Source organism: Aptenodytes patagonicus, chromosome 2 (assembly GCF_965638725.1).
Source record: "Aptenodytes patagonicus chromosome 2, bAptPat1.pri.cur, whole genome shotgun sequence".
NCBI classification, from domain to species: Eukaryota; Metazoa; Chordata; class Aves; order Sphenisciformes; family Spheniscidae; genus Aptenodytes; species Aptenodytes patagonicus.
In genome coordinates, this window is record NC_134950.1 from 108,891,654 (window position 1) to 108,908,911 (window position 17,258).

General features: G+C 42.0%; 1 protein-coding gene across 1 annotated transcript; it reads right to left on the reverse strand.

Moving 5' to 3' along the window:
• Nucleotides 1-1,071: 1,071 nt before the first annotated feature.
• On the reverse strand, nucleotides 1,072-7,250 carry IGFBP1 (insulin like growth factor binding protein 1). The gene is made up of 4 exons (XM_076330727.1): nucleotides 6,826-7,250; nucleotides 4,950-5,128; nucleotides 3,180-3,308; nucleotides 1,072-2,007 (listed from the first exon to the last, which is right to left on the reverse strand). Exons 1-4 carry the CDS (start codon nucleotides 7,202-7,204, stop codon nucleotides 1,876-1,878), a joined length of 819 nt encoding a protein of 272 aa, XP_076186842.1. The 5' UTR covers nucleotides 7,205-7,250; the 3' UTR covers nucleotides 1,072-1,875.
• Nucleotides 7,251-17,258: the final 10,008 nt, after the last annotated feature.

A 17,258-nucleotide genomic window follows, 5' to 3' on the forward strand; every position in this document is an offset into this window, starting at 1 on the left:
ACAATGATTGCCAAGCATTTTGACACAGTGAACACAGTTTTAGTTAGGTCTCACTGTAGCTCATTACAGGGAGATTAGATGTTAATTATTTATAATACCAATGCCATCAACTGCTTTTGCAGTGCTTTCCTTGGGAAGATCTCAAAACACTTTACAAAGAAGCTCAGTAGTATATCCATACTTTAAATCTGGAGCAGTTTATTAGACCCCAGTCGGATCAGCTGACATGGACATGCAAATACAGTCAACACATTCAGCAAGCACAACGTGCAATGCCACAGAACCTTGATAGAGAGAGCAGAGATCTCCACGCTTTGGCTTTGCAGTTTCTACAAGCTGCTTCCCGCTCCCATTTAAAACCCAAAGGTTGTGCCAACAAACGGCAGGAGGATTTTATGCCGTTTCCCTCCTGCCAGGCTCTTAGAAAATGTTATTACTCTCCTCTCAGGCTGTTTTCTCAGGCAGGGTTGGTGCAGCCTGTTTCCACCTCTGGGACTTGCTAACTCCCACACCAGTTTCTCCATGGACAAAACCAGCTTGAAGCCGGGAGGGCAGTCGCTTGCTTTCTCTCTTTTTCTCTGCAACCACTAAGTCGAAGCAACATGCGGGGGAGGGAGGGGACCGCATCCCAAGCCAAGGGACCCTCTTCTCTGCTTTCAGCAAAAAGAGTAAGGCTGGGCTTTTCCCCAGCCTCCCTTTTATAACCTCTGACTTTCTGTGCAGGAAATGGCTCTTTCTGGTCTTGGTGTTATCTTTTAAATGCATTAATACTGCTGCCTTGGGCTTTTGAGCGGAGAAAGGCATCCAGCTTTCCTACCCAGAAAACCTTTGAGGCTGCTGCTTTGCCCAAGCCAAAGGTTTGCAGAGCAGAGCTGGGATTGGAGTGGATGGGAGAAGGGGAACGGGGCAGGGAGAGCAAAAGAAGAAAACTCATCACAGGAAAATGGAGTTAGGGGTTCAGGAGGCAGATTTGCAAGAGGCGTGTTTTCCTCCATGCTCCCACCCACCGCTGTACTGTCCTGCCGAGGTCAGACTGCTGAAGAGGAACATGCAGAAAGCAAGAGACCGGGACAGTGTAGAAGACATTATTTAATAGCTCATCTTAAATAACATGACAATGTCAACATGTGAACAACTTACACCTGTCAAAGGTGGCACAGAATATCCTGTTGTGTTTTGCCATTTATCCAGTGCATATGTTTGGAAAATAGAAACAAATACTGTCCCATCAGGAGCTTCAGTATATAACCAAGGTTTAGACTTTCTTTTTTAAGAAACAGCTTGACATTGAAACAGAGGTGCAAAAGCAACATGATGTATAAACAAAACAGGTTTTAAATAAGTTTCTAAGCATGTTCTCTACTGAAAGCTATTTTTTTAAATTCAGTTTTACATCTATAAATACATAGTACAAAAATGCAAGTTTACAAGCCATTTTTCCCAATAGAGTTATGCCATTTGAAGTTTTAAGTAGCAACATTCCTCCAACATAAGATGCATACATTTAAGAGCAATAATATTAAGTATTTACATATAAAGTTATGAAGTGTTTGAGGATATAAATTAGTAACAACACACAGAGACAAAAATACACGTACTGTGAAATAAATAATTCAACAGCTTTACATATGGCGGTATCTATAATATTATACAAACAAAATATACAAGATTGTAGGACTTGATCTTGCAGTTGCTCATATCTGTCACTCGAGCATCTGTGTAATCCCAGTGCAGTAAAAAAGCTACTTTATGGGGTTACTCATATGCTGAAAATCAGGTGCACAAAACTACCTTACTGAAACGGCTCCTGACAGAAATGTCTCCTGACTAGATCAGGCCCCACAGAAAACTTGGTGTGAATTAATGCGTTTAGTTTTATTCTTGTGAGTTGAGATACTGTTGGCATTCGGGGTCTCCTTTCATTTCTGGAGATCCAGGAATTCTTCTTCCATTTTTGGGGTAGACACACCAGCATCCAGCATACTCTCCATCCAGTGATGTTTCGCACTAGAATATTATTAGCAAAACAAAACCCGCAATAAGTAACTGTAAGCAGAAGGTTACCTGTGAGATACTGCAAGTAGAGGTGTTGGACAGAACTGGGATCAGAAGGTGGGGACCTGCCGTGCACAGGCTTGTTTTGAATGCGGTGGTCCCTGCTCTGACAGAGCCTCTGACCAACACACTTGGTTAGGGAGCCACGACCCAAGCTCAGCTATCACAACAGCAACTTTAGATTTAAAACAGTTTGCCCCCTCCTTGGTAAACAGCAGTATAAAACAGCAATATCTTCCAGCGTGAGAAACTGAAGGAAGGCAGAATATATGAGCTGGTAGGGCGAGAGCAAGGACTGGATGGTCTGGCTCTTCATGCAAGGAGGCAAATAGGGTGGGTTTTTTCTTGGGGAGAGGGCTAAACAGATTTCTGTTTGTGCCTGATTAGATCCCAGGTCACAATGTTTGTGAGTCACACAGTGGTGCCATGCCCAAAAACAAGGAGTCTCGGTGACACAGATTTATGCAGACCTACTAAATTTGTGTGCATGACCTGTGGTTACAAGGGTGTGGCTTGAGGTTTGGAGCTTTAGTTAGGTTTGCAGATTACTCTCAGTGTAACTTGCAATGGCTTTTTTGGAGGCTACAGCGGAAATGAGCATATAACCTAATCCATAGGCAGCACAAATCAGTATTTTTGTTCTACTTTCAGAAGGCTAATTTTGCTCCAGAGAGTTTTTTCACTGCCTGTGTGAGTTTTTCACTGCCTGGGAGCTGAGAGCCTCCTTTCTCCATAGTGATTATTATATATTAAATAGGCTTTGCAGGCAGTATGGTGCATATTATGAATTAATGTCAACTGGGAATATGCTAACAAATTAGGTACATGGAGCTTGATTTGGCCTGGGAACAGACAGGGTTAAAAGATTTTGGAGAAGGCCTTTCGTGCACCTGTTCTGTGAATGGAAAAGACTCCTGCCTCCATTGCTGTCAGCCCACAGCATGCGGCTCACTTTTAAGAGAAGGACAAACCATCTGCTCCCACTACTAAGTATCCATGTTTTCACAACCTGCTTTTCCAGCAGCTGCAAACTTGTGAGTTTGGGAGCAGAGGGCTATGAAAGGGTTGGCTGTGCCACGCTAGTCGCAGCACTGCTGTGAGCAGACAGGGCAAAAGGCACGTACCTGTTTGCTGTGGTAAAGTCCATTCTTGTTGCAGTTGGGCAAGTAGAATTTGTAAATCTCCCCTCCGCTTCTCTGCTGTGCCTTCGCCAATTTATACAGGGCTCTGTAGAGCTCCTTCTGACAAGGTCCCTGAAGGAATACCATGCAAAGGTTGTCAATACCAAAATCACAAAGAAACCAGCTAAACAAAAAATGATCAGTATAAAGCTAGCAAAAAGCTGAAAATACATTAGTCATAAAAATCTGCACCACTAATTTGCATGTAGTTTTTACTTGTTTCAGTAGGAGCACAGCCAGAAAAATCTGGTGTTGCATTTAGGCCTTTGTTTTTATTCTTTGAGGTATTTTCTGTCCTCAGAAACATGAGGATTTAAGTCCTTAAATTGCCACACAAGGAAATTTAACCTGTACTAAGTAAACACATTACTGCTCAGAGGTTACAATCTCTCCTATTATGGGGAGGTGCACATTAGGAGGCTGGTGTACGTGAGACTAGCCACGTTTTCTGGGTTGCCATGGCCCTGCGCTCTGTTGATGTATGGAGAATAGGTGCATGACATACATAGACGGTGCAAGAACAAACATCTGAATGTTTGTTATCTTTTGTACAGGACAGAGCTGTCGCCAAAGCAGAATAGAGAGCACCCCTGTGGCTCTGAGACCCTAACCCAAAGTGCCTAGAAATGGGGATGAAGAACTGTTTGCAATATTCGCTATTTTCACAATTTGCTCACTTCCTTTTTCGAAGTCACAATTGCTGTGTATTAGTGAAAGGGGAGGAGAAGTGACGGAACAAATATTTTTACTTTAGAGTGAAAATAATCATATCCTCTGCTTTTGCAAAACCTCCCCGTGTCAGCCCCTCACATAAGTGGTCCTATTCAAGACAACAGGCTTATCTGTGGCTCTGGTTGAGAAAAGCAGAAGCCTAAAAATCAGAACTGGAGCTAACAGCAGTTGTGTATAATAGTTCAAACTAAATCAGTGATTAAGTCCTGTTCTGGGTGTGGAATGAGGCTTCCTAGGGTGGGGTGGTGGTTAGTAGGTTTTTGCCTTTTTTTTTTTTTCATTTTGTCTGTGACCATTACAAAACTGGGCTTCTGTGGTGCCCAATTCTAATCTAGCTCCGTGCTGCGGGTGTGCTGGCTGCCTGGGACTGGTCTAACTGTGGTTCTCTGGTGCCCTCAAGTGGAAAACGGACCTGCTTCAAAAGGCCCCACACCCCCATTACCCACTGCGATTTTGCAGTGTCGAAGGTAAAAGCTTACTTTAATTGCTGAGCTTTCTGTCTTTTTACATGCATCTCCTTAATAGCGTTTCCTTGTGATCAGAAAGAAACACGTTTTGGTTTGCATTGGTGTTTCATCAATAACTGTGTGTAAAGTCTCCCTTTTATTTCACTGAGCACTGGACCAGAGACAAATGCCTTTTATTTTTTAACTAAACCACAAAAGAAGTCCAAGATTTTAATATGGGCTCCTGGAAATTAAGGGCCCATGTTATAATCTGATAGTAAATGCAGGGAAAGATTCAGCCTCTGCATGGAGTCTGTATAGGACATATCTGATGCACAACTGTTTTTATCACTCCTGCCATTTTTGCCTGTTCCTCAAGCATCTGATGAAAGCATTCCAAAACTCTGTTTGCTGGCTACCCAAAATACTGACATCCCAGTGTTACTGCTAGAATTTCATGCCCATTTTAATTTCGTATTCTGAATCAACAGCATCTACTGAAATGGTCTCTGAAAGATTTGCAAAGAAAATCCACCTGCTCTTTCCATTTCTTGAGTTCAGATATTCTCTTTGCTTTCATGTTTTCATATGCAGTGATGGCATTCCAGGGGATGGATTCGTCCTGGCCTATGGGAAACATCAACTGATAGTTCAGCAGCTGATCCTGTGTCATTTCAGTGCTTTCCAAAGGCATATCCTCAGGTTCGGTAGAGTCTGGAAAGGAATGATATTAAGGTGAACATCTCCAGTTAACTTTTGCATTTACTTCTCCAAGTTAAAAATGTAAAGAAAAAGAAGAAGAATCAACAACAACAAAAAGTAGTATCTAAGGCAGATCCATTGCAGTAGTTCTTGCAGGAGTAATAAATTACATGGGCAGCACAGCAAATTAAGCTTTTGTCATAAATTCATATAAGGACGCATCAGCTGTTCTCTAACAAGTTGGTTATTTTATGATCCTTTGAAATCACTCTAATCCCAAAGAGGAAGCTGCAGCCAGTCTGTTAGAAATGAAAAAACTTTCTATACCACAGTGGGTTGTAGAGACTTTGCTAAATGAGGAAAGGCTGGAGTTAAACTTGTAATGAATTTAGATTTTTGTCAGCATGATGTGTTTCAGTTTTTATTCAGGAGAGGAACTGGTCCAGACCTGATCCCATGGCATCCTGTACTTTGTTCTGTGGCTTGCCTCACATATAAGAAGGCGAAGCAATTCACAGGAGCCAGCAGTAGCTCACGCTGGCCTGCAGTGGATCAAATAGCCAGGGAATGGCAGAAACTGGATGTGCCTGATCATGGCCTGCACGCCAGTGCCTAGCTCAGCGCATGTGAACTCTCCCACTGGAAGCAACAGAAGCTCTTTGCAATTGCACGGACTTATCATGGGATAAAAGTTTGACATGTGTCTAAGGAACTTGTTGGATCAAAGCTGTAAGAACAATCATCCAATGGACTAAAAACCACCTGTTTTTCCCTTTGACAATGTTTAAGAAAAAATGGAAGTGGAAAATTGAGGAGGGAAAAAAAGAAAAAAAACAAGGAAAGAATAAAATAAAATACTAGACCTTCTTAACCGCAGGAGGCTTAAACACTCAGTTTAGTCACTGTTCTCTCCCCTCTCTGCCCCCACAAGTACAAGGGAAACTCCACTTACTGCCACCAATGGCCATTGTTATTTTGAATCAACAGCGATTATTTCTGTAATGCTACCGAGGTACCTTAATCACCACTGCATGAACATAGCAGTAATGATGGTGAAAATAATAATCATAAAACTGTAAAATAATGAAATAACACTGAAGAAGTTCCTGATCATCATATAGCATAAGATGCTTGATATGTCTTTTTGCTCAAAGATAGTTTGGCTAGCAGTGCGCTACTTCAGATACGTTTTATTCTTGAAATGAAGCCAGGCACAAAGCTTGTTGAGGTATTTTCATTCTCTATCGTGGCTTTTGGAGGCGGACATAAGCAAAGTTTAGAAAACGCTTGTCCTACTCTAGTTACTGTTTACTACTAATGAAAAACTGTCTATGGCTTCCCAGAAACCTTATTCTGATTATTCTGCATCGTCCCATCATCACGCTTTAGGGTTTTCCTGCTTGCTGCCTGTGGTGTAACAGCCTGCTGCGAACATCTCTTGGCTCCGCACCAGGATGCATCTCACCTCGCACAGGTCGGAGCGCGTTTTCCTGGAAAACGCAGTCCGTCTTCCCTGTTTTTCGAACGCCTGCCTAACTTTGCTCATTTCCCCAAGATCCTGACGCCCAGCGCCCGCAGAGCCTTCACTGGCCCCGGGCGCATCCCGCCTGCCGAGCCCTCGTTCCCCTCGGCGAGGGGCTCTGCCGCAGCGCCCCGGCGCGCAGCTCCCCAGCGCGGCGGCGCGGAGGGGGGACGCGATCGCGCCGTACCTGCCGGCTCTGCCGTGCGCATCCCTCCGGCCTCGCTGGCGGGCAGGCACGTCCCTTGCCCCTGGATGAGGGCGGAGAGGGGCCGGGGCTCTCCCGCGGGGACGTGGCAGCGGAGCCCCTGGCGGCAGCGGGCCGTGTAGACCCCGCACGGCTGGCCCGGCCCGAGGGCGCAGGTCTGGCAGCAGCCGCAGCCGGGCTGCCGGGCCGTCTCCGGGCAGCCGGGCGCGACGGGCGGGCAGAGAGCGAGCTTCTCCTGGGTGCACGGGGCGCAGTGCATGGGCTGCAGGGCCACCCCGGCGGCGAGGCGGGGGCCCAGGAGCGCCGGCAGCAGGAGGGACGGCAGCCAGCAGCGGCGCAGCAGAGACCGCAGGCTACTCATGTCGCTAATGAGGAGGGACCACAGAGAGGGTAGCTCAGCAGGCTGAGGAGCAGGAGGCAGTTTACATACATTCAGTTCGCCCGGGCCATTTATACAGTCCTTTGCCTGGCTATTAATCTTTAACCCCGAGTTAACTATTATCTGAACAGGAGGGCTGGAGAAGCATCATTTCACTGGTGGTTCAAGTCCCTGACCACTCTTCCCCTCCCCTTTCACTTTCCCCCTTTATCTTTTTTCTTTCCTCCAGACATGCAGGAATGCTTTTATTCCCTTGCCCCCACCTTTCTGCCCTAGCACAGTTAACAAGGAAAAATGTGGCGGGGGTGGAGGAGAAACGGGCAGAGGGGAACGGATAAGTGGGGGGTATCCCCTCCCCTTTTGCCTGTCACAAATGTCTCCTGTCTCCTGTTCTTGACATTTGATAAAAATGTAAATGTTTAAAACAAAAAGGGAGGGGGGGAGGGGAGGAGGGAAATCCCATTGAAACTGAAGCAACTGACTTCATATTTCCACAGCAACAAATGCAACAAACCCTTGTTTAATTTTCGTCATGTGGTTGCAGGTTAGGAGGACGCTGACATACCAAAGAGGAGGCCCCAAGGGTAATAAAGCCATCAGGATCCTGTAACCACTGCACGCATGCACGTAGGAGTCCTTGCATTAACCTCCGGGAGGGGCTGCGCAGCTGAAGCTGGAGGGATCTCCCGCGTCTGGGCTCAGTTTTGCTGTTGCTGCTGGGATGAGAGGAGTATCAGTCCTCAAAACATGCACTTGGGGGAAACAGTGTTTGTCAAACAGTCCAGAAATAAATGAGATATCTGCTTTTCTGTCTGTCCTGTTACCTTCTCCATCTCCTCATATATCACCTGGCGGGGGGGAAATCTTTCTTTTTCTCCTTTACATGCAACGGTTGTCACTACAATAAAAGCAAAAGTATTTAAACCTCACTGTGCTGAACAGATTATTTTATCCTGGTATTTGCAGTATGTACTGAGCTTGAAATAGCAAATTCCACTGTCAAGTCATCTAATGTAGCATGATTTTTGTTTGGTTGGTTTTTTTGCATTTAGTTCTCCTCTTTTGTAAATACATCATTTGTGTGAAAGAAAGTTGAAGCAGAAGCGCAGAGCATTTTAGCGTTCTATTATTCGCTCTTCTTTTTCTGGTATTGATGCCAAAGTTTTTATTTATAATGTAGTACATTTTTAAACCCCTATATTCATAATTCAGTTCATAAAAGTATTCTTATTGGTTACAGACTTTTACAACTTGAGACATTTTCACTTAAATACTTCATCTAATTTTTTTTTTCTAAATTCAGGTTGGTTTAGGGATGTCTATTTGGATACACAAAAGATGGCAGCCCTTAAAACTCACTAACATTTTTAAGCATTTTAAACAGAACTAATTTTACAGATTTTAAGAGAATTCTGTGGACTTCACGTGTCTGACTAGGAGCAAATTTTGGCTGAAAACCTAGGGCATGACAATTTTTACATCGCAATTAGACTTTTCAAGCTCTAATGCTCTTTTCCCCCTTTCATTTCTAATTTTTTCTTGTGAATCTCTTAGAAAAGCACAATTCTCTTACCATTCAGTAGGAAGTGAAAAAAATACAGAAATATGTCTTCTTTCCTCCCTCAAAGAGAAAAAGAAAACAATGCAAAACAAAGTCCCCTTCATGAAGAAACATGAAAAAAAATTACAAATGAAAAGTAGACCCAGTTGTAAAATGACAAAGACCCAAAGAGCTCATATGCATTTGTATATGTCTATGCATGTATTCATTCACTTATCTATGTATGTCTCTCTGCTGTGCTAGATAGCTTTGTATGAACAGAATTGAGGATCATTCTACTACTGACTGCTTAACATAAGCTACTTGCCCCTGAAATGACTGTACTCCAGAGTGACTGCCACTGTCCTGCCTGTGCTTTTTCTGTCTTTAAAAAAAAAGGATGTGAACTGAGAGGAAATAGCTTTTAATGATACACGTGAAATGTTTTTAAAAATGATTTTTTAACTCATCACCATCATTTTTAAGTAACTAGATGAAGACAGACACTTAATGCAAGAACAGACTCCTTGCCTGATGTACAGGCCTACGTCACAAAACTTCCATTAGTTTCAGAAGAAACTCATTCTTCCAAAGCACCATCATGTTTTCAGGTCTTTGGTATGTTTTTCCTTGCTGTGGGTCAGCTGGCAGTATCTGAACTGCCCAGGCAATTCCTGACAACTGGCAGCCTTTTCGAAGGCAGATTTTTTCAGTTTACCCAGTAAGATAAACAAAAGATAACAAAAAAAAACCACCGTAGATTATAAAACATTTTGAAGGTGTTTTTGTTTTGTTTCCTTTATGATTTCAGGTCAACTCCAAATGATGACCCAACCTATTTTCCCTTGCCATCTTTTGTACAATCAAACTGAGGAAACCTAAAACTCTGCTAAAGCAGACTTTGTGAGCAGATGTTCTTCTGCACAAAAGGTAGACCCATAAAAATCAGTCCCTTCATATTTCATTTATATAAATGTAATGAACACAGATTAGAACAGGTTATGATAACTTAGGGCAGTATCAATCAACAAGGCAATGCTTTTGTATAGGCCATGGGACAGCAATGAAGTGAAAGTAGTGTATATGTTTATGTAGGCTCTGTTTGATGTAATACTACAACTCATCTACCAATCTCAATCTCTGACCCTGACATTGCTTTAAAGAACACAAACAGATAAGAGTCAGGAGGTTAAAAACTTCCATGATGTAAAGTTGTGTTTACTGAAGACTTTTGACGGTAATTTTTAGGTGTTTCAACTGTTGTCCCCTAATTTCAACCACTTGTCAAAAAACACCACATGAATCCTAGGCAAGGGTTACTTTTCTACAAGACTTTTCCTATTGGTTTCTCAATAATTCTTAGCCAATGACCTCATTTTGCATGTTAAATAAAGTTTTGGATTTTTTTTTCTTTAAAGCCACATGGAGTGACTCATAGAACATAAAGTTTTATATAAGTTTGTGTACAAGCGATCTTTATCCTTTAATCACCAAAAATTCAAGTGACTTGCCAAATAATTTCTTACTGGGACTGCTTCTCTGGATATGTTTAAAAAAAACCCCAACCAACCAGTGGAATATCCTCATTATTTTTCTTTAGGTAAGAAACTAATCCTGAATTGTAAGCTTAATATCCAAAACTACTATGTGATACACATATACACACACACATATATATATGGCATCAAGCATATGAAGAGAAACAGCTATGATAGAAATACAAATAAACTAGTCCCTTCCCTGTCATTTATCCCCTATCAAAAATGCTTTATTTCAGCTCTATGGATTATTAAGAATTTTTTATCCAAGTAATTGACAGTGCTTAGGTTATTGATGAATAATTTGATTCAAGCATTTATTGATTGATTGTTGTCACTTTGCAGCAACGACATATATGCCATTTGGTATTATTTTTCTATTCTGGTTGGGTAAGCATGACTTTTAGAATTAGAATCTGGATGCAGGTAATGAGGTGTTCCAAGTTTGTGTTGCACTAATATTCTCTAACTTTTGCAGACTGACTTTTGCTATTTCTTTTCTCCAGAAATTAATTTTGCTAGAATGTGGAAAATATTTTATAAATACCTAAAACTAAACCTGCAGAAACTCTAGTAAGAGACGAAAAGTGAGAGGCTGTCTCATGGCATCTATAGCTAGGGAAGCCTATGGACTTTCTGCATCAAATCATGGGTCATCAGGTTCAAAAAAAGAGAGGAAAAAGTAATTTATTTCCTTGGTGGCACCCAAAGTGTTTGGGCACTGAGTAAAACACCTTGTTCACAGTGTTGTGCGTGCATAGACCAGCCAGATAATTATTTTCTAAGAACTATTGAGCTCTTCTGGCAAGACAGGTTAAAGTCCTCCTTTAGTCGTCCTACCATGGGCCAGCTGCTCCATGCAGTGATGGCACAAGTGTGAGTTTACGTAGCTGGAGAAATAATCCAGAAACACTTTGACAAGAGGTAAAGCTGAAAGCATGCTGCAGAGTGTGAGTTCCTGTGTGAAGAGATAATATGAAAAAGCTTCTGCTTTATCCATTCTGCTGTAGTCAGCATTACTAACCCCAGGTAGGGGTATTCCCTGAGACCAGCTATGGAAATGAAGGCTTTTCAGTGCCTACCAGAGTGAGCTATGGCTTAGCAGTGACTTTGAAAAATGTAAATGAACCCTTTAGCACTGGGTCCAGGCACCTAAACTAGCATCAGCTGTTTAAATCTCTCTGTATTCTTCAGCCACTGTGTCTCTCTGGGCCCAGTAACAGAAAAGAGCATCACCAACCAAGTAATGTGCCCTTTACTGCAGTCCCTGAGGGCTGCAGGCACTGATGACATGAGTCTCCAGCCTTCACCACCATTAGGTTTACTTTCTTAAGTGGTTGGCTGTCTTATGCTGATAAAGGAAAAGGTAAATTCCCCAGAGATTTACTCTAAAAGCAATTTAAATATAATAGGGCTTTCAAATACATATTAAGGCATCTCATGTGAAGGACAGTTTGAGACAGTAACAGAAGGCTACTGCTTACTTTAATGTCTGGGTCTGTCACATGGGTTAAATGCCAGGATGCACATGAAACTCCCCTTTCCTCCCCAAACTAATACATGGCTTTCCAGTCACAAGCCTTTTCACATGCAGTAGGGAGAAAAGTAGGCAGTACTGATGGAGAAAAAGTGAGATCCAGCCCCAGACCAGGGGCATCACAGTCACAGCCTGTTACACAACTTAGGGGAAAAGTGTCTGTGGGACAACAGCCAACAATAATTCATTTATATCAGTTTATACCTTATCAAATGCAACAGGAGATATTCTCTTTCACAGTAGAGAGGCTGGATTTTTAAAGGAGCTTACTTGCTAACCCAAAAATGGAGGAGCCCCTGATGTTTCAAATTCCTGCTCTTTTCTTCTGAGGCTTCATGGAGGCTTTTCTCCTCCATGAGTATCTTTGGCTGTTAGTACTAGAATCTGAAATGCCATTCCTTCATCTTTTTATCCTTTTAAAAATGTAATAAAAATAGGAATAAGTCATAGGACCCAGACCACAGTAAGTCAAGAGGTCCATTTTCTCTGGTTATCCATCCTATGAAGTGGGAAGCCAAAACTAGGGGCAGACATGCCTGAACTGTGCCTGCTACAGGAACAGGGGGCAGGGCTGCAGGCAGAGAAGACAACAGCAGCCTGAAATTCTCACCAAGAGAGCAAGAGGGCTGTTACTGACAGCAAAATGATATGCTGTTAAAACAGGAGGGCACATTTCTCTGGATAATTTACAGTTGTTTTCCACATTTAGGTTATTCACTTCTGCACTGGTTCTTACAAAAATAAAACAGTTTGCCCAGCTGCTTTTGTCAAGAAATCTGTCCCTGCCTTTTGTCCTGGGGCATTTCTGATTTCAGCAATATCATTGCTATTAATTATTATTATAATATTGTTGCTAGTAATACTAAGAGTACTTTTTTTTCAGGTTTCACAGCCTCTGCTGTTTCCCCAGAGGACGAGAGATAGGACTCTGGGACTTCAGTCAGTTCCAGAGAGCTTGAGGCTTGCATGGAGAACTGAAACCAGGTAAGCTGCTGCTGGGATTCAGGGTTGCCTGAGATATTTAAACATCACCACCGTTGAATTAGTGTCTGACAGTTATCAAGTGTGAAAGCTTTTGATGCTCACTGCAGCCTTAATCTACATGTATTTACTATTTCAAACTCTTTGCAGGGGATCCACAGTGAGGTATAGGCAAGTTCACGCTGTCCAGAGGAGCAAAGATGCTCAGAGGCGCTGGCCTCTGCTTGGGAGGGGGGGCAGGGCTTGCTTTCTGGGGGAAGAGGTGGGAGAACAGCATGAAGACAAAGTAACTGTGAGACACAACACCCTTGTTCAGGCATGTCACCATGTGTGGCACCTACTCTTGGGCCAATACACCTCAGAAAGCATTTTAGAGAAAACTGAAGCTGCTAACTCTACTTGTCAGCAGTTTTAAGGCTCCTTGAAGGAGAGCACATTTTTCAAATAGAGATGTGAAGGGGTTAATCCAACCTGTTATTATATCAAAATCACACTGGAGATAAGATTGAATGTCACACGAATATTTGCCTGACCTACTGTATAAATAATCTCTGCCATCAAACACAGAGATCACACAGGGTTAGTGGATTAAAAAAAAAATCAATATAATTAATGTATAATGAAACAAAGCAAAAAGCCAATATTAGATTGTCAAGGCACTTCGTTACAGATGAAAGCAGGGTGCCTCTCTTTACAAATAGGAATGTGACTGCATTCAATAAATCACCATGATTTTGCCTTCTGTGGCAAAACCACATGGAAGAGAATAAAACTTCTAGTGACCCACAGCTTGGTGATGATAGGTCAGTTGTGAAAACTAAGACAGAAACAGAGAAGAATTATTAGATGTCTCAAAAGCTTTTCTCTCATGAAATCTGATTAATCAAGCTGTTGTAGAAATTCTTATATGTGTAGCTATAAAAGTAAGACTTTAATTTTATTTTTGTTGTTGCTGTTGTTATTACAATCAGTGACTGGTTGACCATATGTCAACACGACAAAAACAAACAACCCCCGCAACACCACCTTCTTTTTAATGTAGTTTTCTACGTTTTCATATATAGCACTTTTTTCCCCCCTCTGATTTGATAATTTTCTCAGTCTCAAGGATACCTATCTAGTGAAAACATGTTCTGCAGACTTATTAAGTACATGCAAAAAGCCTCACCTTTTAAAAGTATCAGTTCAAGTCTTATTTGCCTTTAACTCCACTGATTTTGCATTCTGAGAAACTGGAATGGCCAACTGACATTTTAGGTGTCATGAGACTGCTGCTGTGTTCTTGCTTGCCTTATTCATCTCTTCTCCAAACGTAGTCATCACAGTCTTTTCATTTTGCTGGTCTCATGTAAGGGCTTTGCTCTGTGTTTTGTTTTCTTTAATCAATTTTTATCATCACCCGGTTGTGGCCAAAAAAACCCACCTGCTACTGAATGGACTAGTCAAGGTCAGGATACACTATTGATTTGTATGCTTGCATCATAACCTTTGTAGGGTAATTTCCAATCCTATGGTCTCAGTGGACTTTTTCTGAGCTAGTCAGGGGCATTCAGGATACCAAATAGCACTTCTTTCTCCACCATCCCAGTTCCGCCCCTTCTTTCTTCCCTCTAGCACAGTTACAATTATAACACATATCCACATTAGCATATGTGTTGTAATTAAAAGTTTTTGATTGCAGTTTTAAGCCTTCCGTCTAATTGTAATGGCTTCCCTCCCATGGTGGCAAAGCCTGTTGCTGTTGTTGAGCTATGGTTTGTGCAGGTTTTGGTTTTTTGTGTGGTTTTTTTCTTAGAGAGGAGCAACAAGTGCTAAAGCACCCATCTCCTTTGTATGAATACTCTCATGCAGCACCAGTTTGATTTAATTGCATGCTGTGTGATGCAATAAATTGCTTGGTGCTCTCTTGGCTGGGAAGTATACTTTGAAACCCATTTTACCTAGGCGTCTTTTAAGTGCTTTTTTGGATCCAGTTCCTCTCTCAGTAAATTTGTCAGCGGTGCTGCCCATACTTTCATTCCTATATCTGAATTCACATCACCTTTCCATACTAGAAAGTTGGATTATTCCATTTCTAGGAAGAGAACCTTTGTTTTCCTACCCTAGAGGTATGAGATATTTCTTTTCCCCTGGCATCTCCTCTTTAGGAGAAGAAGTAAGATGTAAGCTTTAGGAGGCTTATGGTATCTGCCAGTAGAAGAGGGTCACTACAGGGGACAAACCTGCAATGATGTGAAAGGCTGAAAGCAGAAGCCAGTTAGAAGAGGACATTTAGAGCTAGGAAAGGCCAAAAGGATGAAATGGAAGACAACAACAGGGATCAAAGCGGCAGCAACAGTAAGAAGCAGAAAATATATGATTTATTTCCTTCTTTTTTCACTCCCTGGGAATAATGAAGGATGGTTTTCCCCCTTCTTCTTTCCATTTCTTCAATAAAAATGAATTAAAACAGAAAAAAACCCACAAACCCCCAAAGAAATTAAATACTACAGATGCAAGACAGTGAGTCACTGACCTATAACGCAAGTTCAATCTTCTTTTTTAATGAATACTTAGGCAAAGTAGAACAACTTTGACAGGTAACACTTAAAAGCCCTGACTCTGCAGTAAGTCTAGAGATGGCGATTACTGCCTTGTGACCTAGGACTCTTGGTTTCAAGGTCCTATCTCAGATGAGAAGGGGATTTGAAATGCAGTCTCTCACTTCCTGGAGTTTTATCCTGTGGGCTGCTGAAACTAAAGGCAGATAGATATACCTCCTGTCTGACTGGTGTCTGCTACACATCTCCTGCACACACATCCCATTTCAGGGTGGAGGGGTGGGACTGATGTAAAGTACTGTGAGATCACGTGCATGGGCAGACCCATGAGGCTGGCAACCAGGAGCTGCTGTCAAGCTCTATGGGGTTTGCATGCCCACTGGGACTGACTGCACTATCAAACAAAATTTCATTGTATAGGGGCATAAGGTACCTACATAGCAGTACAAGGACTGAGCAGCAGATCTGAGGTTTTGGGGGGGGGGAGGGCTACCTCCTAGGTGGGGTCCTAGGATCTGTGCCTAGGTCTAGTTTTTAGTAACATTTGAAAATGTTAGCAAATAGCTTCAACTGGCCCAACTTTTCTAGGTGCTGCTAGGCTCAGTCAAAACTTCAGTATGTTTGTTCATTTTTTTCTAATAGGTCAGAAGTGTTGAGGAGTGATCTGTTTTAATAGGCATTGTGGACTGCAACGACAGATGGAGCTAAGGGAGACTTTTGTGCTTGTATGTCTTATAGAACAAAACACACCGGAGTACAGGTCAGTGATACTGCTGTGTGATTTATTACTCGGGGTTTTGTCCATAGCAGGAATGTAACTGTGTTGTGATTTAGAGAAAAAAAAAGAATCTGTTTTTATTTAAGAGTTTTCCACCTTTCCTAGTTATCCTAAACTTGTTCACTATGATGAGCAAAAAAGTAACTTAGTTGCCAGTTCTCTGTTATTTAAATCTGAAATATGTTAAATATGTGTGCTAAACATTTTTCTCTTCAGTCTGGCCTCCTACAGAAGCACTGCAGCTGGGTAGAGCACTCCGAGCTCTGTCAACAGGAGTGTTACCATTGCTTCAGTGGGAACAAGGCTGAGCTAATAAATCCAGGGTGAAGACATTTCTGTCTCTTCCCTCTGTTCTTGGTAGTGTTTTTGTTCTTCTCCATCCAACATCATGCTTAGTCACCATCAGCAGGTAGATTGTGTAATATCCGTTCAGAGACAAGTGTACTGAAAACAGTTCCCTAGGTCAAGGTCATAGCTTAGCTCCTAAAGGAAAAATACTGCCCTAAAAGAGCACCCTCAGTGGGAAGGCTGTTATGAACTTTCAAACATGTTCAGTGTTGCATTTGAAATCCAGGACAAGAGCAAGGCTCGAGAACCTGTTGCAACTCTGGTTTACATTCATCCATGCAGAAAAAGGTCTTTTTATTTTACAAAACATGATGCCTTGGGTGTTATCTTCTCATAAGAATCTGGTGTCTGTAGTCCCTAATCTTTTCCAGCCTCAGCGCCTGCAATCCATACTTAAGGTCACTAATAATTAGAGGCCTATTTTTTGGAGGTGTTGGACTCTATGGCTTCCTTTAAGTTTTTTTTTTTTTTTTTTTTACACTGTGGTGATACTGCAATATAAATATGCATAAAGGAACTTTGCACATGAAGAGAGTTGCTAACCAAACAGTAATTTGCCACTGCTGCCACTAGAGGATGAACATTAAACAACATTGAAACTGCATACTACTAGTGCCTCTCTCAAAGCCTATTCTTTTCAAAGTATATGTGTATACTAGAACAGAAAACTAGCTGTATCATTAAACTTAAACATTAAACTCCAGTAGACTTGGGAGTCTACTGGAGAAACAAATGAAAGTGCAAACCCTGTAAACAAAATAAATACTAGTTTGG